A 22,862-nucleotide genomic window follows, 5' to 3' on the forward strand; every position below is an offset into this window, starting at 1 on the left:
CACAAACTGCAAAGTCATGAACTGCCTTTAACCTGAATTGAGTGTGGAACACCTCCTGTGATTTAGCGCTCCTTGATTTTCCTTGATTCCTCCTCAGGGAGATAGTCTTACTTATTTCTCTGCCCCAACGACACCAGGCTGTTATCCTCTTTTTGTGGGGGAGAGGAGGTAAAAAGGATTTACTGAGGTTTGAATTTAGGGCATTAGGTTTGTTAGGCAGCTGCTCCACCACTTCTGCCTTCCAGCACCCCATGCACACACCCAGAATTGGAGTGATTTATTTACTTATTTAGTTATTGATGTTCCTGGGACTTGAACTCAGGGCCGGGGCACTCTGCCCCTAAGCTTTTGTGTTCAAGGTTAGCATTCTATCACTTGAGCAATGGATCCACTTTCAGCTTTTGGGTGATTAATTGGTGATAAGAATCTCATACACTCCGGGCGCCGGTGGCTCACGCCTGTAATCCTAGCTACTCAGGAGGCTGAGATCTGAAGATCATGGTTCAAAGCCAGCCTGGGCAGGAAAGTCCCGGAGACTCTTATCTCCAATAAACCACGAGAAAACCAGAAGTGGCGCTGTGGCTCAAGCAGTAGAGCGCTGGCCTGGAGCTGAAGAGCTGAGGGATAGCGCCCAAGCCCAGAGTTCAAGCCCCACAACCAACCAAAAAAAAAAGAATCTTATACACTTTCCTGCCTGGGCTGGCTTTGAACTATGAGCCTCAGATCTCACCCTCCTAAGTAACTAGGAATACAGGTATGAGCCATTAGTACCCAGCATTGATGTGAGAATTTAACCTCTTTCTTTTCTACATCCACCCTGTAGAATGGACTGTGTTATAGCAGTTTGCATGTGCATAAAACACAAAACACTTCTCCCTTAAAGGTTCACTGGAGTACTACACACATATTGATGCAGGGATCCCTACTAGAAACTATTCTAATATTAATGTGCAGTGATTAATTAATATTGCCAAGTGAACTCCCTAATACTGCATAGTTTGTTCTAGCTCCTCTCAAAAATGAATATTTCTTATTCTTGCCGATCTCAGCAGCCCACTTGTTCTGCATATGGCTTTGTGTTTAATTAGTGGTCCTTCAGTGTCTACAATTAATATTGTGATGATTAATAAAATAACTTCTTTAAAGCTCTATTTGCTAGCAGAACTGCACAATCAGGTATAATAAATTCATCATTAATAAATCATGGCTGATTAGCTAACCTGTTTATTACTAACACATTACTGAACACTCCTCACATGAGCACAGATCATTTTTCTATGCTGAAAAAAACTAGAAGATGATTTTTTTAATGTTTTTTAAAGCTCCTCCAAAAGTGCAGTAAACAGCAAATCTATATCACAGCCAGAGGGAATTTGAAGCCAGGCACATTTAGAAGTCATCTGCTATACAGACAATTGTCACTTGGGAGTGAAGAAAGCAGTGGCAAAATCTGGAAGCTGGAACATCTTGTGGTTAGATTTAAACATAGACCAGAATCACCTGGAGGTTTGTTCAGACTCAAAGCACTGGACTCCATCTCCAAGCCAGTGTGATTTTTAACTCTGTCTTCTCTGAATCCAGCTCATAGACCCACTGCTTATAGAAGTTCAGAGGTATGTGAAAGACTCCCTTGATGTGGGACAGAGCCTGTGAATTTGCACTTCCAGCAAGATCCCAGGTGGCCTCATGCTGAGGATGAGGGCCTCATTGAGAGAATCTACTTCTACCATTTGTCTACTAGGGATGCTCAAAGTTGCTATGATTCTCATGTCCTTTTTTTCTTTTCTTTCTCCTTTCCTCCCCACCCGTCTCTTCCCCTTTCCTCCCCTCCCTTCTCCTCCCTTCCTTTCTTTTGCTAGTTCTGAGGCTTGAACTCAGGGCCTAGGTGCTGTCCCTGAGCCTCTTTGTGCTCAAGGCTAGCATTCTACCACTTGAGCCACAATGCCACTTCCAGCTTTTTCTGAGTAGTTTATTGGAGATAAGAGTCTCATGGACATGCTGGGAAGGTGACTCAGTGGTAGAGTGCTTGCCTTGCATGCATGAGGCCCTGGGTTCCATTCCTCAGCACTACAGAAGCAGAAAAAGCCAGAAGTGGCGCTGTGGCTAAAGTGGTAGAGGGCTAGCCTTGAGCTGAAGAGCTGAGAGACAGCACCCAGGCCCAGAGTTCAGACCCCACAACTGACCATAAAAAAATAAAATAAAATAAAATAAAATAAAATAAAATAAAACAAAAGAGTCTCATGGAGTTTCCTGCCCATGCAGGCTTGAAACTGCGATCCTCAGATCTCACCCTCCTGAGAAGCTGTATCTAGAATACAGGCATGAGTCACAGAACATTTTGCTTGCTAGGCAGGTGCTCTTACCACTGGAAGCTATGCTTCTAGCCTTTAAAATTCTTTCTATAGTTCGGTCAAGGTTGGAGAAAGCCTCACAGTTGTTGAAAACCTGTCAGTGATTCTCACCGCTGGTATAATGGCTCATAACAGTGTTGTGAATTGTTGTTAGTCATTCAGTTAACTGTTAACTCATTCAGTTGAGCCCAGGCTGACCCAGAACTCTTGCTCATCTTGCCTTAGCCTGACAGATCTGGTTAAATTCACTCTTAATTAGCAAAAGTAAATAAAAATAAGAAACATGGTAGTAGCAAAATTGCTAACATTAGCCTAGATTTTTTTTTGTGAGATGGCTAAGAATTGGCATCAATGACCACAATGAATCCTCTTAACCCCAAAGCCAGCTGTAGTACTGAATATGACAGATGTCACTGATTTAAAGTTCTGTTAAACTCATTTTATTAAGAGAAAGGAAGAATCCTTTTAAACTTATCACTCTAAAGCCATATATCAAAACAAATCAAGACACAGAACTTAATTTTACTATTATATTAAGTAGCTTACATACATACCTAGCTTTGTGGGGTTTTGTTTGTTGTTTGTTTGGGTTTTTTGGACTGGTACTGGAGCTTGAACTCAGGGCCTGGGTACGATCCTTTAGCTTTTTTACTTAAGGCTGGTACTGTACCAGCCATAGTTTGAGTCATAGCTTGACTTCCGGCTTTCAATGGTTAATTAAAGATAAGAGTCTCACTCAAACTTCCATCCTCCTATCTCAGACTCTTAAGTAGCTAGGATTACAGGCTTGGTCACCTGGCTTGTACTTTTTTTTCTTGGCATTAAATCATAAAATAGCTTTCTCTATATCCTCACAACCTTTCAAAGGCCCACAGATATTCTATAAGGCATTCACAACTAAATTTACATGGCTTCTCACTCTTCCCAATATATTCCCTCCCCCTGCATTCTTTGGTATTATCATCAAAAGAGATAGCATTATTCGAGTTGCTACCATCTCAACTAGAGTTTTTAAAATTCCCTTAGTTAATTATTCTGGAAGCATTATTACATTTCCATGGCTATGTCTTCCTTTTTCTATTTTTCACGTGAGGATTGAGTGGGCTACTAGGCAGGCTTGCTAAAGGCAGCCTCTTTCTTTTCATGCAGAAAACACTTTGTCCTCAGAGACAGCGGCATGCTAGTACAGCCTGTCTAGACCATCAGCGTGCCCTCTAAAACCACAGTAGCTGCACCCTTCACATCCACTCGTCCATCCGGTCGCAGAGAAATGTTCAGTTCTCCTCCTCGTCTGGAACACTGAAAGGCTGAACAAAGCACAAAAGGAGTTAAGAGTATAGTGAGGGGATAGTGAGAGACTTCTCATTACCAGCTTGGGAGTCCTCCTAAGGCAGTTGATGCTTTGGAAGTTTGTTGTTGCTGTTGCTTTCCCCCATCCTGGGGCTTGAACTCAGGGCCTGCCTACTGTTCCTGAGGGTTTTTGTTTGTTTTTTTGTTTTGTTTTGTTAAAGGCTAGCACTCTACCACTTGAGCCACAGCAAGTTAGTTTTAGTCAATGAACACTTACTGCGCACTTGGTGTATCCAAAGTGTCTGCATGTTGAGGGAAGCAGAGGTAAAGGGGTTTAGAAGTAGAGTACTCTTAAATTATGGAAGACTGTCGCACATGAGTGATACATAACATTTTACTACATTTTCAAGGGCATAGGAGACAGGCAAATAAAAAAAGCAATTGGAAAAGAACTGTCCTACCACGCATTTCTTTCTTCCCGAGCTGCTGGGACCAGTAGCTGCTGAGGATAGTGTGTGCAGATCCTAAAAAGAAGGGAAAAACTGTAAGGCAATCTCAAAGAAAACAGAGGTGCCTTTTCCATCTATATGTAAGTGATCACAATCCATTGTCTAGTTTGATTAAACCTTAGATCATCTAGTCTTCAAATTAACCTAGCCACAGCAGAATTTAGACTTATGAGCAGAGACCCAAAAGAAGACACAGAATTTATGAATAAGCTTCTTCCAGCTGACTGCAGATTTAATTTTAATTTTAATTGCTTCATATTAGTACTGGGGCTTGAACTCAGGGCCTGGCTACTGTCCTTGAGTGCTTTAGACCATGTTATACCACTTGACCCAAAGCTCCACTCTGGGTTGGTTTGAAGGGTGTGGGGGGAGTTAATTGGAGATGAAAGTCACACAGACTCCTGTTCAGGCTGGCTTCAAGCCACTATCCTCAGATTTGAGCCTTCTGAGTAGCTAGGATTACAGGTGTAAGCACTGGCTTCCAACTGCAGGATTTAATTTTTGTCCTTCAGTCAGTGCTTGATGGGAAAATCAAGATCTTCACACACATCTTTCCAGTGAAAGATGTAGCATGTCCTGGGGTGCACATGCAAGGAAAGTGGGGAACTCTGACAAAAGGCTATGCCCCCTTCCCCACAAGAGGTGCTTAAAAGCTGCCAAGAAACATTAACTGTCTTACCTGGGTCCATAGATGACCCAGGAACAGAATAAAACCTCGGCATCCTAGAGGTTTTCCATTTTATATCTATTTCTTTTCCCTAAGCCATTCTCTCCTATAGTCACTTTGTAGCCATCCTGGTTTGCACAAGGTGTGTCTGGCATGTAGCACTGCAAAGTCCACATTCCAAAAAGCCCCTGAATCTCAGGCCAATGCAGAAGGTTGCTCATCATAGTCCAAAGATCTTAGCACTCTAGAAAATGTCACTACACAGGTTAAAAAAATAACAAACCAACAAATATGCTCTGTGCCAATTGAAATCTTTGGGAAGCATCTGTGCTCCAGTGAATCTGCTCAGAATTTCTCTTCCATGGGGGGAAAAGAAGTGTCCATGTTGGATGTTTTCCTGAGGTGGCAAAAGGGCTGGCTTGCTGAACTTTGAATTTCTTTTGTTTTATTCCTCAGAGAATAACTAAGTCAAGGTCCTGAAACCACTCTCGCCCCCACCATCTGACAAGAAAGGGAGCCTTGAAACTAAGGGAGGCAGCAAGCAAGATCCCTGGTTGCTAGGACAACAGATATGGTTCCCAGGGCCCTGGATCTGCACACAGGATAGCCTTTCTTGACCTTCAAATAAAGGTCTGAGGTTAGCAAGTGGCTTACCAAATGATCCCTCCAGTAAGTCCTACCAAAAAGGGCTCCTAAAGATGCTGATCAAATCTCTAGGCTAGGCCCATACCTGGAGGGCATTAGGTAAGCAGGGCCTCCCCTTTGTATGCATGCATGAGGACAAGAATGATTATCCCACAATGACCTCTTTGCCCTATAATGCCCAGGAACTGGGTGGTTCAAGACTATTTCACCTCTATGAGGAGCCTGTGCAAATACACCTCTGGTACAGAAGCTGTACCTGTCAATCAACCTGTCCATCAATATTCACACCAAACAAAGAACCACCCACATCTCACCCTGACCCAAATAAAATCCCAGTCAAACTAAGCCTGGAACTATAGAACCTTGCTCAGCCTGCCCCTTGCTCTGCCCTCATTCATTTCAATAAACTTTTTCTATTATTCTCATGATGCTTTGTGTCTTGCTTGGATTTATCTCTCTCCAGATGGAAAGAGCTAAGGTAGATGTGTGGTACATTAACAAAACTTCCACACAGCCTCCTTCAGAGCTGGCATCCATGACACCCAGAATGATTCCCATCAACCCTTCCTCCTCCCTGGACTGCTAGAGCCATGGTTTTCAATGACCTATGAAAGGAGGAGGCATTGCATTCCTTTGATTTCATCCCTCTCTTCAGGCTGGTGGAAGATGTGTCCTTGGTTCAGTGAGCTAGTTGCTTAGTTACTAGAACAGCTCCGGTGATTAGTCAGTTTCTGAGTACTGTGTGCATAAAGCTAACTTGTCATCTGATCAAGATGGAGAACTGAAAGTTAGGAATGCATACCCAGGCTGTCTGACCCGGCTATAATGCTTTTCAGTGAAGAAATGGAGGGAGACAGAGAAACGAAGGGAGCTCAAGCAAGCATGGACAACTCATGCCTGTAACCCTAGCTACTCAGAAGGCTGGATCTGTGGATCAAAGTTCAAAGCCAGCCAGAAAGTTCCTGAGACTCTCAACTCCAATTAACCAGCAAAACTGCAGAAGTGAGGTATGGCTCAAGTAGTAGATCACCAGCCTTGAGTGAAAAAAGCTGAAGTAAGAGTGTGAGGCCCTGAGTTCAAGCTCTAGTACCAGCATATACACATAAGTAGCTCAGAACTAAAGCAACCTTGAAGGCCATGTGAAGGTCCTCTAGAGAGTTATTTGTTATCCTTGTCTTTTTTTTTTTTTTAAAGATGGGGTTATCACTATGTTGCTTAGTTTGGTCTTCAACTCTTGGCCCTCGCAGGTACTACCACTATACCCAGCTTCTCCTCTTTCATGTTTAACCCCTCCTGTGGTTTCAAAGAAAAAGTACCTGTTACAGGGTCCTCAGCCAGACCCCACCATGGAGCAAAATATCTGGAGTAGAAGTCAAATGCTTGGGTCTGCCCACCAGGCTCTCCTTTCAGAGTGAGAATGAGTCCTTTCACCTTTCCCGTATTTTCAATGTGAGGCAGAGTCTCTGTGTTCACCTTCAGGGTCTCTAGAAATGACCTTGGGTAGAAATGGTCTGGATTAGCACAAAGCCAGGTCATAGACTGCCGACTCCAGAAAATGGGAGTCAGGCCAGGGCAACTGCCCAGATGGCTGCGCAATACAGGGAGGCCGAGCAGAGACATGAGACAGAAAAGCCAAAAACATTAATATTGAAAACTTAGAAACTAGACCCAGAAAGTAAAGTGAAAAACCACCAGCTCTCTGCTCTTTTCTAGCTCTTTCTCAGCTCTTTCCTTCTCTTCTCTTTCCCAGCTCTCTTCTCTTTCCCAGCTCTCTCTCTTTCCCAGCTCTCCCAGCTCTCTTTCCCAGCCTTTCCCCACCGCATGGAGGACCAAGATGGCCTGGTGCCAGCCTGAACGAGGAATAAACCTACCCCTTACCTGAATACCATGTGTGTGCTGCTGTTCTTACTCACCTACCTAACATAAATGGTGCTGTGACTCGGATAAAGGGCTTAAAGTCAGGATAGGTGGGATTCCTCTCTGTTTTTTTTCCTCTTTTTTCTTTTTTGCTTGTTTTTCCCTTTTTGCTCTGAGGAATACCCACAGTTCTGACGGCCTTTTGCGAAGCAGTCTGTCTGCTGCGGACACAGCGCATCGATACCATTGCTGCCTTCACATCCACGTCCACACCACTTCTCTACTCTGGTGAGTGAAACTACTGTCTACGGTTCTCTGTTGCTCAGTCTCTGTCCAGACGTGGCGCCACGCCAGAGAACTCCTACGGCCTTTAGCTGAAAGGCCGGTCACCTCTGAAGCCGAGGACGCTTGGTTTTGGGGGTTTGGCCATTTCTCTCTAGAGGGCTCTGGGGAAGTCAGGACGCCGCTTCTGCCTGGTCAGCTCTCCTTCACTCACCAGACTGACTCTCCTACACACTTAATGGGGTGCTGCAAATCACACCTGAGCCGTGAAACCCCTTTGAAATGTCTCCTGTGCTCCCTGGAAAGCCAGAGCACCTCATTTTTATGCCATTCTCAGATGTACACAGCTTTAGCCACTGCAATGGTAAATGGTCAGAAGTCTCTTTACTTTCAAGCTCTCTTTGCTCTCCCTGCCATTCATGTCCAACTTTCCCTATCTCTCCCTTTCTCTTTTCTACATTTTGGCTTGTGTTCTGAAGAGTGCGATGCAGGCTTGGGCCCGGGGACCCCCCTCTAAGTTCCCTCTCAAAGGCTAGCCAATGTAGGCTTGATCTGTTTGTTCAGGGTTTCTTTGCATTCTTTCAGAAATTCGCCATCTTGAATTCGCCATCTTGGCCACATGGTAGGTTAAGGGTTTGGCCCCAGCTGATCCTTAACCTTCCACTAAGTTTACTACTCCATCTATTCTAAGGTGCCTTGCTAACAAGTTGCTCTTTTCACAGGCCCTGGTAACTGAGGCCCAACCATGTGATGTGCTTTGTTAGCAAAGATAGCTAAACATTGTTGTCAAAATTTTAGGCTTTGAGGGGCCGGGATGTAGCTCAGTGGCAAAGGGCTTGCCTAGCAAGTGCAATGTCCTGGGTTCGATCCCCAGTACAAAAAAAAAAAAAAAAGACAAAAACAAATACAGTTAAAAAAATTTTAGGCTTTGAGTTTTGTCTGTTTCGTTTTGTGTTGTGTATTCTACTGACTACATGGTTCTAAAATACTGGGCATATCTGTGCTAAAATTCTCATCACATCTAATGAGTTTTGTCATTTCAGAATATTTGTTGGCAATTCTTGATAAGGACCAGGTAAGCTCTACTTATTCTATTTGATCTCCTTGTTGCTTTAATTGGAAATAATAAAGGGCTTTTGTGACAAAGATTTCAGTTCAAAGCCAGCCTGGGCTGAAAAATCCCGAAGACTCCATCTCCCAACTACCCTGCAAAGAGCCAGGCTAGAAGCATGGCTCAAGACTCTTATATCTAACCAGCCAAACTCTGCAAGTGGTACTATAACTCAAAGTGGTTCATTACTAGCCTTGAGCAAAAGTGCTCAGGGACAGTGCCCAGGCCTTGAGTTCAAACCTCCTTGAATACCAACTGGGACAAGCCATCCCAGCAACGAGCACCTAGACTCAGCCAGTCTGGGGAACAAGGGACCATGGAGAGGAGTAAGAGGAGATGATGTCACATCAGCCACTTTGTGCCTGCCCTTTCAAAATTAACCAGAGCCGGGAGGTGAGTGGAAGTAAGAAGCCTGCCCATCTAATGTCTATACCTGTCTACCTATTAACTGAACAGGAATTTATATTGTTGCCTTTGTCACCTGACTTCTCTACCTAGTCGCCAGATGTCAGAAGTAGCTAGGGACATTTCTACCAACATTTTCAGCCCCAAGTCCTTCCTCTTGCCATTTATTTGCTCTCTAGTATTTTTTTTCCAGCCCCTCAGTGCTCATGAGATTTCTCCAGACTTCATCTAAGGATCACGCCACCAAGGGACAGCTACTTCTCTGGGAGGGGACCAAATTCCAGCCTTTTACCCCTATTGTCGACGTCCCTTGTCAGCAGGAAGTAGCCAGAGAGAATCCGCGCCCTATTTCATGATTATTAAAAGGCTGGAATGTAAGGTCCGCTCCTGGATGGCAAGCAGACCCCACCCTCCTCGCAGCAAAGTCTCCACTCAGTACCTGCGTTACCTAGGCAACCGGGACACCTGGAAGAGGTCACATCTGCATCTGCTGAGGTCACATCTGAATTTGATGTGGCCACACCTTTCTCCGCCCATACCCTAGATAAGGCCTGGCCCAGGCCCAGATGCCCTCTCTCTGCTCTTTACTAGCTCTTTCTCAGCTCTTTCCTTCTCTTCTCTTTCCCAACTCTCTTCTCTTTCCTAGCTTGCTCTTTCCCACATCTTTCCCAGATGCTCTCTTTTCTAGCTCTTTTCTCTCTCTTTCCCAACTCTCTCTCTTTCCCAGCTCTTTCTCTTTCCCAGATCTCCCAGCTCTCCTTCTCAAGCCTTTCCCCACCACGTCGAGGACCAAGATGGCCTGGTGCCAGCCGGAACGATGAATACACCTACCCCTTACCTGAAAAAAAAAAAAACACTAGCACTCTTCCACCAATTTCTCCTTTCAGTACAAGAATAAGAGGGGCTGGGAAGGTGGCTCAGTGGTAGAGCGCTGCCTTGCATGCATGAGGCCCTGGGTTTGATTCCTTAGCACCACATATGCAGAGAAAAAAAAAAAGCCGGAAGTGGCGCTGTGGCTCAAGTGGTAGAGCGCTAGCCTTGAGCTGAAGAGCTGAGGGACAGCGCCCCGGCCCAGAGTTCAGGCCCCATGGCTATACCTCCCCACACCCCCCCAAAAAGGAATAAGAGACAAGGGCTGGGAATGTGGATTAGTGGTAGAGTATTACCTAGCATGCATGAAGCCCTGGGTTTGATTCCTCAGTACCATATAAACAGAAAAAGCCAGAAGTGGCACTGTGGCTAGCCTTAAACAAAAGAAGCTGAGGGACAGTGCTCAAGTACTGAGTTCATGCCCCAGGTCTGGCAGTGAGAAAAAAAAATAATAGCAGACAACCAAGGCATTGTGGCATAGTCCTGTTATCCTAACTACTGAGGAGGCTGAGATCTGAGGATCTCAGTCCAAAGCCATCACCTTTTTGGCATCCCAGATCAATGATTAAGGGATTGATAAGTGATATAATCATGCGTGTATACCCCCAGCTCAGAAAGTATAAAAGACTGTACATAAGAACCACCATCTTGTGGCATCAGTGGCTCATGGCTGAAATCCTAGCTACTTAGGAGGCTGAGACCCAAGGATCATAGTTTGGAGCCAGCCCCGCCAGAAAAGCCCCTGTGAGACTCTTATTTCCAATTAACTATCAAAAACCAGAAGTAGTGCTGTGGCTCAAGTGGTAGAGCACTAGCCTTGAGCACAAAAAGGCTCAGGGACAGCACCCAGGCCTTGAGTTCAAGCCGTATGACCTGGGCGTGTGGGGGGCATGTGGAGAAACATCATTTTGAGACTTTACCCCCCTTTCTTGCATGGAAAGCAACCACTTTATTTCTCACTATGTTATCCTATTATTCTAAAACATTAAAATAAATCCTTGCTAAAACTTCCAACATGTGAAGTTCTTCTAGCTGTGATACATCTTGAAATTCATTCCATGTGTGGATCTCCAGTTCCTGTAGCTTTGAGTGCAAGCTGGGAGGCTGAGGAGACCCCTCTTTCTTCATCCAGTAAGTGTGGGCACAGAACAGGCAGACCAATACAGACCTAGAAATCCAAGGGTTCAGCCTTTCCAGTGCTGACTCCGTTCACCATTGTGTTTACCTTTTGTAAGAATCACTGAGCCGGACGAGAAGCTTGCGGGTGTCTGGAGAATACTGGATATCTTGGACCAGGGTGTCACCTATAGCAGTCTGTGCAAGGAGACAAAAACTCCTCAGAAACACACTTAAGGCCAAGGCCTTGATCCCACAAAAGAGAAGGAAGTATTCATGAAGCATCTGCAGTTCTCAACAGGATTAGTTCAATCTCATGACTGGAAGGTATTCCCGGCACCACAGGGCTTTCCAGGGCCATGTCGTTTGTACTCTTTGAGCTCAAAACCTGCTCACAAGGGACTTGTTTCATGTTAACTGGAAAGCCTATATCTCCACTAGAGCTGGAATTTTTTGGTCTCACAATTGCTAGGCAGGCATTTTACTGTTGAGCCAGGTCTCTAGTCCTATTTTTGCTGGCTTTTTTTTTTTTTTTGCTAGTCCTAGGGCTTGAACTCTGGGCCTGGGCACTGTCCCTGACCTTCTTTTGCTCAAGGCGAATGCTCTACCACTTGAGCCACAGCACCACTTTTAGCCTTTTTGAATAGCTTATTGGAGATAGGAGTCTGCTGGGCTTTCCTGCCAGACTAGCTTCAAAGCCTGATCCTGAGATCTCAGCCTCCTGAGTAGCTAGGATTAGAGGCATGAGCTACTGGTGCTTGGCAGAGGCAAACTTTTTTTTTTTTGGTATGGGGCTTGAACTCAAGACCTGGACATAGCCACATGTCCCTAGCTTTTCTGCACAAGGTTAGTGCCTTACCATTTGAGCTACAGCACCACTTCCTTTGCTGGCAATTTTTAAAGAAAAGTTCTCACTTCCTATGCAGGCACATACCTGGGAATGACCCGCTTATATTATGCTTCCCAGTAACTAGGCCCAGCACTTTATTAAGCAGGAGCCTTGAAGCCAGGAACTAGGGATTCACTCCTGTAATCCTAGCTACTCACGAGGCTGAGATCTTAGGATCACAGTTTGAAGCTAGTTCAGACAGGAAAGGCTGTGAGACTTACCTCCAATTAAACACCAAATAAGACAGAAGTGGAGCTGTGACTAAAGTGGTAGAGTACTAGCCTTGAGCACAAGCTCACAGGCAGTACCCAGGCTTTCAAGTCAAGCCCCAGGACTAGCTCCAAAAAAAAGAAAAACCCGTTCTTTCTGCTCAGACTAGAGTCAAACCTCGATCCTCACCATCTCAGCCTCCCAAGAAGCTAGGACTATATGTATGAGACACCAGCTCAGCTTGGCATGTAATGTCAGTGTCTCAGGAGAAACACAGAAATGACAATATTTATATACCCGATTATCCCTTTTCACAAACGCTGACCCAAGATTTAGAGAGACAAGGTGATGTTCTTCCTACCATAATAAAGTCCACTATAATTTTCTGAAGACTTGGACAATGCAAAACAATAAAGAGATTGTAAATGCTACAGCTGTATGTTAACTGAGAAACACTCCAGTCATTCCCACAACAGGCTATCCACAGCACCATTCTCTTTCCATGCAGCCCATGTGTTAGTCCAGACCTTCTTGCCTTCTCTGCACTCTAAGCGCCTGCTCATCTGGGCTCCTCGGGAACCCCTGTGGGACAACTGCAGTGACTCCTCACTGCATGACGCTAAGAATGAAATGGGATAATTCGAGGGAAACACTTAGCACCCATACGTTCAGAGGCAATGCAAAAACCAGTCACTACCCCAGCCTCTAGTGGCTAGTGGCTACAATCATACCAATTAAAATGTTTTATAATCATAAAAACGTAACTAGTATTCAATCATAAGGGTTATATAATTATGAATGATATAGCTCTATAATTATGGTGACATAATAATTATAAAGAGGAAATACAATTATATATTATTATAAATTTATTAATACAAATTCATATAGAATTATGTTATTAGCCCTACCTGTACATAGAGTCTCCATGAGGACACCAGGCTACATTTCCTGTTTTTTCAGGAGGCACCCACGCTTTCTAGTCTTTTCTATGCAAGCATATCTCTCCTGCCTCAGTCTCATTTTCCCCACTGAAACCAGGCATGCTGACAATGGCCAGGTGGTTTCCATTCTTTCCCACCAAGGCTTTTCTCTATTTATTTCATGGAATGATTTTTTTCTGTCCCAAATCCCTGACTCTCTTGAATTTTCATGATCATCCTCAGGATTCATCTCTCTCCTTGTAGCAAGAAATGGATAGAAATGCAACATCCCTTCATTGTGCAAAAGTGCCAGAAGATGCCCTACCCGCCTTCCTCACCAGGAATCCTCCAGGGATGTCTTGCACTTTCACGCTCTCTCCAACAGTCTCTCCTTCCCTCATCCCACAATGGAGGCTGATGTTCACAATTAAGAGTCAAGAAAACTGAGAGTGAATGGCTCACACCTATAATCCTAGATCTGGCAAGGCTGAAACCTAAGGGTTGTGGTTGCAAGCCAGTCCAGACCAAAAAAATGTCTAGAGACTTCATGTCCAACTAAGCAGTAAAAAGCCAGGCCGGAGGTATGGCTCTAGTAGTAGAGTAGTTTCTGTGATCTAAAAAGCAAAGTTACAATGCCAGATCCCTAGTTCAAACACTGGTACCAGCGCATACAAAGTTCTTCTTACCAGATACATTGCCTATTAGACCTGAAATCTAAAATCACTGGCAAAAGCCTATCTTTGAGAATCAAATCAAACAAAACATTGAGTTCAAGCAAGAACAAATGAACAAATCATAAAGGCTCAATCAGATTTTTTTTGGGGGGGGGGGTTCCGGTCGTGGGGCCTGAACTCTGGACGTGGGTGCTGTCCTTCAGCTCTTCAGCTCAAGGCTAGCGCTCTACCACTTGAGCCACAGTGCCACATCTGGCTTTTTTTTTCCTGCTTATGTGGTGCTGAGGAATCAAAACAAGGGCCTCATGCATGCAAGGCAAGCGCTCTACCACTGAGCCACCTTCCCAGCCCCAATCAATCAGATTCTTTTTACCAACCTTTATCAAGGTCTCTACTTCATGGAAGTCCTAGAAAGAAGAAAAGACAAATCATTACAAAGCAGGTGAACTGTTGGAGGTTGTACAGTTGGTAGCTATGATTAGACAAAGCTGACCTGGGAGTAGGTTGGATAGAGAGGCAAGTCCAGGATAATGCCATCCTCCGCTCTTCTGGCCTTTAGTTCCCCACTCAGAGTGTTAAAGGTTAGAGTGCTATTTGTATTTTCTGGCCAAAAACAAAAAAAACAAAAAGGGGTTGGGGGAAAGGATCAAGAAATATAAAGACCATTTGGGTACCATGGGCTCATACCTGTAATCTAGCTACTCAAAAGCCCATAAATGGAACATTGTGCTGCTTAATTGGAGATGAGAATCTCATGGATTTTCTTGCCCTGGCTGACTTCAAATGGAGATCCTCCAACCTCAGCCTTCATGGGAGGTAGGATTGATTACAAATGTGAGTCACCAGCACCTGGATATCTTCTGCCAATCTTGATTTCAAGAACATCCCCCTCAGTTCTTCCTCCATGCAATAATTGTGTCTCAGAGCTTAATTATTAGGCGACTTTACCCTGCAACTCCTTCCTTTACCATCTCATGTAAATGAACAACCGTAAGATCCCCATGCCCCAATTCACCTTGCCACACCATTCTGTTTGTGTCCGTGTTAATTGCTCTGTCTTTTGTCTCTCCTTTGAGGGTACCTCCAGGCACTCCCCGCCAAAGACTTGATCATTCCTTGACCATTAAAGAAATAAGGTCAGAGTGGAACTGACAATATTAAGTCCTTAAGGGAGTCAATAAGGAATTATTCAAACTCAGTGCAGGTGAGCTCTCATCTGAGAGTGAATTTTAATATGAGTGAGGAAATACTTGAACAACATGTGCCTTTTGAGTTCTTACCCCATATATAGCATGCCTGTTCTACTAGTATAAATTCTCCCAACTTATCGATCACATGAACCAGAGAACCCCTACTGAAAATCACATTTCATGTAGGGAACAGGCCATGGATGTCCAGTGTGTTCTCAGAAAGATCAAGGGTGACTGAAGGTCACTGTTTTCTGCACTTGTATGACATAAACGCCGCCGTGTCTTCCTACCAGGAAGAGCACAGTGACACTCTGCTTAAAGAAATTCACATTACTCATTTTGTAAAACAGCACAGCGGCAGAAGCAAGGGTAGCATGGCCACACAGTGGGACTTCGCTTGCCGGGGTAAACCACCTGAGTCCAAAGCAGGAACCTGCCAGAGGGGAAAAGGCAGAGAGAGACAAAAATCACTGCCAGGCAAACACGTCGCAAACTTCTCAGATTCTTCTTCTTTCCCAAACATTATGCTGACACAATTAAGAACAGAAGTCTGTTATAAACTATAATGCAGTCCAGACAAGCATTCTGGGGTTCCCTGGCTCTAAATTAACCTGAAACATTCATGTTCACTAACCTTCCAGGTCTGCTTAGTATTGCTATTGCAGAATACCACAGATTGGGTCATTTATTAAGAAGAGAAGGGCATTGGCTGTATTCTAGAGCTTGGGAATCCAACTTGACAGGACTCGCACCTGGAGAGGGCTTTCAGCTGCATCATTTCATGACAGAAGGCAGAAGTGCCAGAGAACGCGCCTGTGTGAGCAAATGAACAAGAGGGGCCCTGAACTTGCTCCCCTAAGCAGCTCACTCTTGGCTGGAATTGTGGCTTAGTATATGGAACTAGGTTCAATTCCCTGAGACTTTTAACTTTTACACTTTTTCCTGAGTGTGGTAGTACATGCTTATAGTCTCAGAATTCAGAAATAGAAGCAAGAGGATCAAGAGTCCAAAGCCAGCCTGGCCTACCACACTTGGTGGAGATATGTAGATTTGGACAATAAACGCTATAGAGCTTCGACATGGTCTTGACATGGATCTAGAAAAGAGGGCAGATTTTGCTGAGTTGCCCAAGAAAATGTGGGGGTGGGGAGAAGGGAGGACAGGAAAGAGAGAGCAATAGAGAGGGACATTTGGGTTGAAATATACTATATGTGAAACAAAAATGAAGCCCACTCGAGATAAAGAACAAACTTCCACGCTGATCCATCACCACTTCTCAGGCTCGCTTTTCAGCACTCTTAGAATGTATTTTCCAGTGCAAGTGTAAACTATAAACTTAAACTCTAGACATTTAAGCATACCCTCTCCCAGATGATCCAGAAAAACAACTCCCAGTGTACTATTTCCTGCAAATAATAAATAAATTTCCTCACACCAATCCTAGCTACTCAGGAGGCTGAGATCTGAGGATCACGGTCCAAAGCCAGCCTGGGCAGGAAAGTCCACGAGACTCTTATCTCCAATAAACCATCAGAAAACCAGAAGTGGCCCTGTGGCTCATGTAGTAGAGCTCTAGCCTTGAGCTGAAAAGCTGAGGGACAGTGCATAGGTCCAGAGTTCAAGCCCCATGACTGAAAAAATAAAAAATAAAAAAAGCTTATTTACTTTGGGTAAAGTTGTCTGTTGGGCTCAATTTTCGAACAAATGCAGTTTCAGACAGGTTCATTTCCTTTGCGATGTTTTGATATGTGTCATTCTCCAGTTCCTTCATGAAAACACAAGGAGCAAAACATTATATGCTTAAAAGAAAACCCAAGAAAACATACTTGGTAGCTGTGTGTTTGTTTTGTGTTATTTAAGTGCTAGGAATGGAACCCAGGTTCTTTTTTGTTGTTGTTTTTGTTTTGAGTCTGGTCATGGGGCCTGAATTCTAGGCCTGGGCACTGTCCCTTAGCTCTTCAGCTCAAGGCTAGTGCTCTACCACTTGAGCCACAGCGCCACTTCCGGCGCTTTTTTTCTGCTTATGTGATGCTGAGGAATCGAACCCAGGGCCTCATGAATGCAAGGCAAGCACTCTACCACTGAGCCACCTTCCCAGCCCCGGAATCCAGGTTCTTGTACATGCTAACAACTTTGCTATGTTTTTATTTTTTAGGACAGGGTCTCACTATGTAGCCTAGCCTGGCCTTGAACTCACTCTATCGCCAGAGCTAACTCTGAACTCACAATCTTCCTGTCTCAGCTCTCCAGTGCTGGGATTCCAGGTGTGCAACACCACACTTGATGGAGGTATGTACAGTTTGACAAGAAGCGCTATAGAGTTTTGATAAGGCCTTGCCATGGATCTAGAAAAGAGGTCAGATTTTGCTGAGTTGCCCAAGAAAATGTGGGCACAGAACTTTGTATTGGGACAGTGTGATTGGTGAGTCATGAACTCACTTCTGTTCTCTTTGTTAATCAGGGATTAAGGTATGATAACTTTGTTACTCTAGAATTCTGTTAACACATATGCAAGCACAAATGCTGAGTCATGTCTGTTTGCTTTTCTGAGTTTCAGTGTCTGGACACTGAGCTTCTATCACCTGATGACCCCAAAGATCCAAGAAGCAGAGTAAACTTTTAAAATGCTTCCATCTTGTGGCAGTTTAGAAATATGGCAATATAAACATGACAGCCCCTCTCAGTCCCTGTCCCTCTGCTGGACAAGACTCCAGCAAAAAAGAAAAAGAATTGATGTAGAAAGTTCTAAAATCCACCTGGGAAGGACTGCAAGCATCCTGAATCAACCAAATTTCCCATTGTGAAGCTATGCCCAGACAGTGTGGAATTTAAACCAAGGAACTGAGTGAACATAATCATTCAAAAGGGGGGAAAAGATATTAAATGGAGACCTGGAAAACTATAACGAGATTCTTGACAAACAATTCCATCAGTTTTCAATAACATTCAGCAGGAAGCTGTGCTTTGCAGATTGTTCCAAAGGAAGTTCACAATTCAGAAGCTGGGCACAAGTGGCCCAAGCCTATAATCCTATTTGCTCAAAAGCCTGGGATCTGAGGATCATGGTTTGAATCCAGCCTGAGTAAACAAAATCTGAGAGACACTTATCTCCAATTAACCACCAATTAACCAGAAGTGGAGCTGTGGCTCAAGTGGGAGAGCACCAGGCTTGATCAAAAAAGCTAAGGGAGAGAATCCTGATCCTGAGTTGAAGCCCTAGTACTAGCAGAAAGGAAGAGGAGGGGAGGGAGAGAAGGGGAGGGGGAAGGGGGAGAGGGATGAGAAGAAGGGAGGAGAAGGGAGCGGAGGGAAAGGGATAAGTCTGCTTGTTAATCATTCTCTCACTAATCCTCCCACTCTCATTACTGGATAAAGTTCCTAAAGAAACTTCAGGACTTGGAATCAGGTTTATTATTTTTCATTTATCTTTCCAAGCTTTAAAAATTACTGGTGAAGTCTATTAACTTTATTGCTATCTAATTTTTTAAAAAGAAAACATGAGCTGCAAGCTTGCCTAATGAAAGCAAGCCAGGGAAGATAAGGGAAGGACTTTTGATCACCATTTTCCTGCTCCACCTGAAGGGAGAGAGGAAGCCTTATAGGATATAGTTAATAACAACACTGATCCATCTCAGTGAAACCGCAGCAGGTCTGTATGTGCCTGCACACTGGAATCAAAGGAGCTTTTAAACCCAATGCTGCCTGGTGCCCATGCCCAGATTTGTTCTGGTCTAGGATGTGGCCTGGCACATGACATTTTAATGCACCTGGTGTGGACAAGTTGAGAAACATTGTGCTCAAAGGCGCTAATGGTTGTTATGGACAGCTTCATCTGTATGACTTATTTAAGAGCATCAATTATTTATTGTCTTCCTTCTTCTCTTTTCCTTTTTTCTCTTTCTTTCTTTGGAAGGGAGGTTATTGTTTTAGCGTTCTGATTTTTTTTTTTTTTTGGTCATGGAGCTTGAACTCTGGACCTGGGTGCTGTCCCTCAGCTCTTCAGCTCAAGGCTAGAACTCTACCACTTGAGCCACAGCACCATTCCCGGTTTTCTGAGTGGTTAATTGGAGATAAGAGTCTCAGGGACTTTCCTGCTAGAGCTGGCTTTGAATACAATCCTCAGATCTCAGCCTCCTGAGTAGCTAGGATTACAGGCATGAGCCACCACATCCAGCTAAAATGAGATACTTTGCCAGCTAAGTTCTCTACATCTCTTTTCTTTTCTTTTTCTTTTTTTTTTGGGGGGGGGGGGGGGTCCGGTCGTGGGACTTGAACTCTGGGCCTGGGCGCTGTCCCTCAGCTTTTCAGCTCAAGGCTAGCGCTCTACCACTTGAGCCACAGCGCCACTTCCGGCTTTTTTTTTTTTTTTTTGCTTATGTGGTGCTGAGGAATCGAACCCAGGGCCTCATGCATGCAAGGCAAGCGCTCTACCACTGAGCCACCTCCCCAGCCCAGTTCTCTACATCTCAGAACTCAATTACTTCTACCTTTCTACTTGATTACTTAGTACTTTGCACAGTGTCTCCTTTTCTTGGTTCTGAGAATTTCTAAATGTCGGTGCTACCGATAAGGTTAAAGACAGCTATCTAAAATAAGATAAGGCAACTGTAATTTCAGCCATGACTAGTCACATAAAACTCACCTAATTTCATTCCCCCAATGTTTGGCTTTAAGTAAATGAACCCCCCTGGCCCAAAGGAGCCCTGTGAGGGCAGGGCTTACTTAGGAGAGCACCTGCTTAGGAAATGCCAGGCCCTGAGTTCAAACCCCAGTCAAAACAAAGAAAACAATCAGAAAACTAGTTATTCCTTTATAATTGCCCCCAGTTTTTCTTCATGTTTCTGGACTGAATCTAGAGATTCACATGCTTATCAGATAATCTGATCATGAGGACTGGGAATATGGCTAATTGGTAAGTGCTTGCCTAGGCACTTGCTAGCATGCATGAAGCCCTGGGTTCCATTTCTCAGTACCACATAAGCAGAAACAGCTGGAAGTGGCACTATGGCTCAAGTGGTAGAGTGCTAGCCTTGAGCAAAAAGAAGCTTAAGGACAGTACCCAGGCCCTGAGTTTAAGTCCCAGGACTCGCCAAAAAAAATTAATAATAATAATCTGGAGCCAGGGCACCAGTGGCTAGCGCCTGTAATCTTAGCTATTCGGGAGGCTGAGATCTGAGGATGGTGGTTCAAAGCCAGCCTGAGCAAGAAACTCTGTGAAACTCTTATCTTCAATGAATCACCAGGAAACCGGAAGTGGTACTGTGGCTCAAGTGATAGAGCTCTGGCCTTGAGCTGAAGATCTGAAGGACAGTGCACAGGCCCAGAGTTCAAGCTCACGACCGACATAATTAATTAATTACTTAATTAATAATAATTTGGTCATGACCAACTTGAAGATATACCACCCCTGATGCCAGGACAAAGAACACAAACCAGGGGCTGGGAAGGTGGCTCAGTGGTAGAGTGCTTGCCTTGAGTGCATGAGACCCTGGGTTCCATTCCTCAGCACCACATAAGCAGAAAAAGCCAGAAGTGGCTCTGTAGCTCAAGTGGTAGAGCGCTGGCCTTGAGCTGAAGAGCTGAGGGACAGTACCCAGACCCAGAGTTCAAGCCCTACGACCAATAATAATAATAATGAAGAAGAACATAAACCAAAGACCTCAACAAACAGGAGAGTCTTACTTTCTTTTTTAAAGAAGTACTTGGTCCTACAGGACTGTTCAATTTCAGTAGTGTACTTGAAGCTCGAGTACTTACATTTTCCAGGAGGCAGACAGCTGCAGGGTTCCCACAAAATGCCCTTGCTGTGAATGCGTCTGCAATGAAAATCGGGAGCTTCATCTTCCTCACTGCAGTTTTTCACGAGGTCTCACAATTGCCAGTGTTCTGCTTTACTTCTTGTTATGGCAAAAAATCAGAAAGTTAATGTTTTACTCAGTGTAGTGCAGCAATGAACAGGTCCAAGATACAAAGTCAAGCAATTATTCTAAAACACCAACATGGAAAGCCTCTACATTGCATTTGTTTAAAATACTGGCTGAACATGCAGAAAACTAAAAGTGGACCCCAGCCTATCACCATGCACCAACATCAACTCAAAATGGATTAAAGACCTTAACATTAAACCTGAATCTCTGAAACTACTGCAGGACAGAGTAGGAGAGACACTTGAACTAATAGGCACAGGAAGGAACTTCCTGAACAGAGTCCCAGGGTCACAACAAATTGGAGAGAGACTTGACAAATGGGACTACCTTAAAATAAAAAGCTTCTGCACAGCTAAATCTATCACAACCAAGCTAGAAAGACAACCAGCTAATTGGGAAAAAATATTTACCAGCAATATATCAGACAAGGGGTTAACATCCTGTATATACAGGGAACTCAAGAAACTAATCCCTCCCAAACCTAACAAACCAATTACTAAATGGGCAAGGGAACTAAAGAGGGACTTCTCAGATGAAGAAATAAAAATGGCAAAGAAACACATGAGGAAATGTTCATCATCCCTGGTGGTGAAGGAAATGCAAATAAAGACAACCCTGAGATACCACCTTACCCCAGTCAGAATGTCCCATATCCACAAATCAGCCAACAACAAATGCTGGAGGGGATGTGGAGAAAGAGGAACCCTATTACACTGCTAGTGGGAATGTACACTTATACAACCACTTTGGAAAGCAGTCTGGAGGGTCCTTAGAAAGCTAAAGATTGACCTCCCTTATGACCCAGTCATACCACTTCTAGGCATCTACCCTGAACAACAGGAACCAATATACAAGGACACGTGCACCTCCATGTTTATTGCAGCACTGTTCACAATAGCTAGGATATGGAAACAACCCAGATGCCCCACCACAAATGAATGGATCCAAAAATTGTGGTATCTATACACAATGGAATATTATGCAGCCATTAGAAATGACAAAATAATGGCATTTGCAGGGAAATGGATGGAGCTAGAAGGAATCATGTTGAGTGAGGTAAGCAAAGAGCAAAGAGACAAACAGTACATGGTCTCCCTGATAAGTGGATGCTAAATCCAAAATGTTAGGTGATACGACAAAACTAACAGGACTTAAGAAACAAAGAACTCCCACTCATCTGGTCAAACCACTACTAAATATCCCCATGCTGCTGATCACATGTATGGTGTATATGTGTACACCGTTATATGTTATAGACTGTGATAGACAATTTGCTCCAGGAAAGTTAGAATGAACTTGTGACTTTAAATGAGCATCATTATTCCACAATACTGTAAAACTTGGGAAATTATGTAATCACTTAATCACAATTTTGAAAAAAAAAAGAACCTTGGGGAAGGTAGGGAGGGAAGGGATGATAGGGGGAAAACAATGGAGGGGGTAACAATGCTCAATAGGAAGTGTAATCATTACCTTACTCATGTAACTGTAACCCTCTGTATAGTATCTTTACAATAAAAAATTTAAAATAAAATAAAATACTGGCTGAATGGAATGAGTTTTTCAAGTTTATATGAGCTTTTCATACCAAACCAAGAACTCAGCCTACTCACAATTATTTTCTTAGTTTTACCCTCTCTCCCTCCCTCCCTTTCCTCCTTATTTCCTTCCTCTCTTTCTTTGCCCCTACTGGTGCTTGAACTCTGGGCCTAGGTGCTGTCCTTTAGCATTTCCACTCAGGGCTGGCACTTTACCACTTGAGTTACAGCTCCACTTCTGTTTTTTTGGTGGTTAATTGGAGATAAGAGTCTCATGGACTTTGCTGGCTGGCTTTGAACTGTGATCCTCAGATCTCAGCCTGCATCCTGCCTCTAAGTATAAAAATCTTGAAAAGTCAAAGTACTGACCCCTAACCCACACAAACAGAAAATAACATTTGTGTTTTA

General features: G+C 44.0%; 1 protein-coding gene across 2 annotated transcripts; it reads right to left on the reverse strand.

Moving 5' to 3' along the window:
• Nucleotides 1-2,775: 2,775 nt before the first annotated feature.
• Nucleotides 2,776-20,882, reverse strand: LOC122122370 (phenazine biosynthesis-like domain-containing protein). 2 transcript variants are annotated; one of them, XM_042696532.1, is made up of 9 exons: nucleotides 20,747-20,882; nucleotides 16,655-16,754; nucleotides 15,324-15,422; nucleotides 14,293-14,402; nucleotides 14,177-14,206; nucleotides 11,213-11,301; nucleotides 6,779-6,957; nucleotides 4,103-4,165; nucleotides 2,776-3,658 (listed from the first exon to the last, which is right to left on the reverse strand). In XM_042696532.1, exons 1-9 carry the CDS (start codon nucleotides 20,828-20,830, stop codon nucleotides 3,546-3,548), a joined length of 867 nt encoding a protein of 288 aa, XP_042552466.1. In that variant the 5' UTR covers nucleotides 20,831-20,882; the 3' UTR covers nucleotides 2,776-3,545. The 2 variants fall into 2 exon arrangements, with proteins under 2 accessions (XP_042552466.1, XP_042552467.1); XM_042696533.1 differs by lacking the exon at nucleotides 4,103-4,165.
• Nucleotides 20,883-22,862: the final 1,980 nt, after the last annotated feature.

This window comes from Dipodomys spectabilis, unplaced genomic scaffold, assembly GCF_019054845.1.
Source record: "Dipodomys spectabilis isolate Male_0828 unplaced genomic scaffold, ASM1905484v1 ptg000207l, whole genome shotgun sequence".
Classification (NCBI taxonomy): domain Eukaryota; kingdom Metazoa; phylum Chordata; class Mammalia; order Rodentia; family Heteromyidae; genus Dipodomys; species Dipodomys spectabilis.

What these genes read in the sequence shown, in the direction of transcription:
- LOC122122370 (XM_042696532.1), bottom strand. Translation starts at nt 20,830, where the DNA reads ATGAAGCTCCCGATTTTCATTGCAGACGCATTCACAGCAAGGGCATTT. An exon ending in CTCAGTGATTCTTACAAAAG is followed by an intron (nt 6,958 to 11,212) that starts GTAAACACAATG and finishes TTTCTACCCAAG; the next exon opens with GTCATTTCTAGAGACCCTGA. An exon ending in CGGGAAGAAAGAAATGCGTG is followed by an intron (nt 3,659 to 4,102) that starts GTAGGACAGTTC and finishes TGCTTTGTTCAG; the next exon opens with CCTTTCAGTGTTCCAGACGA.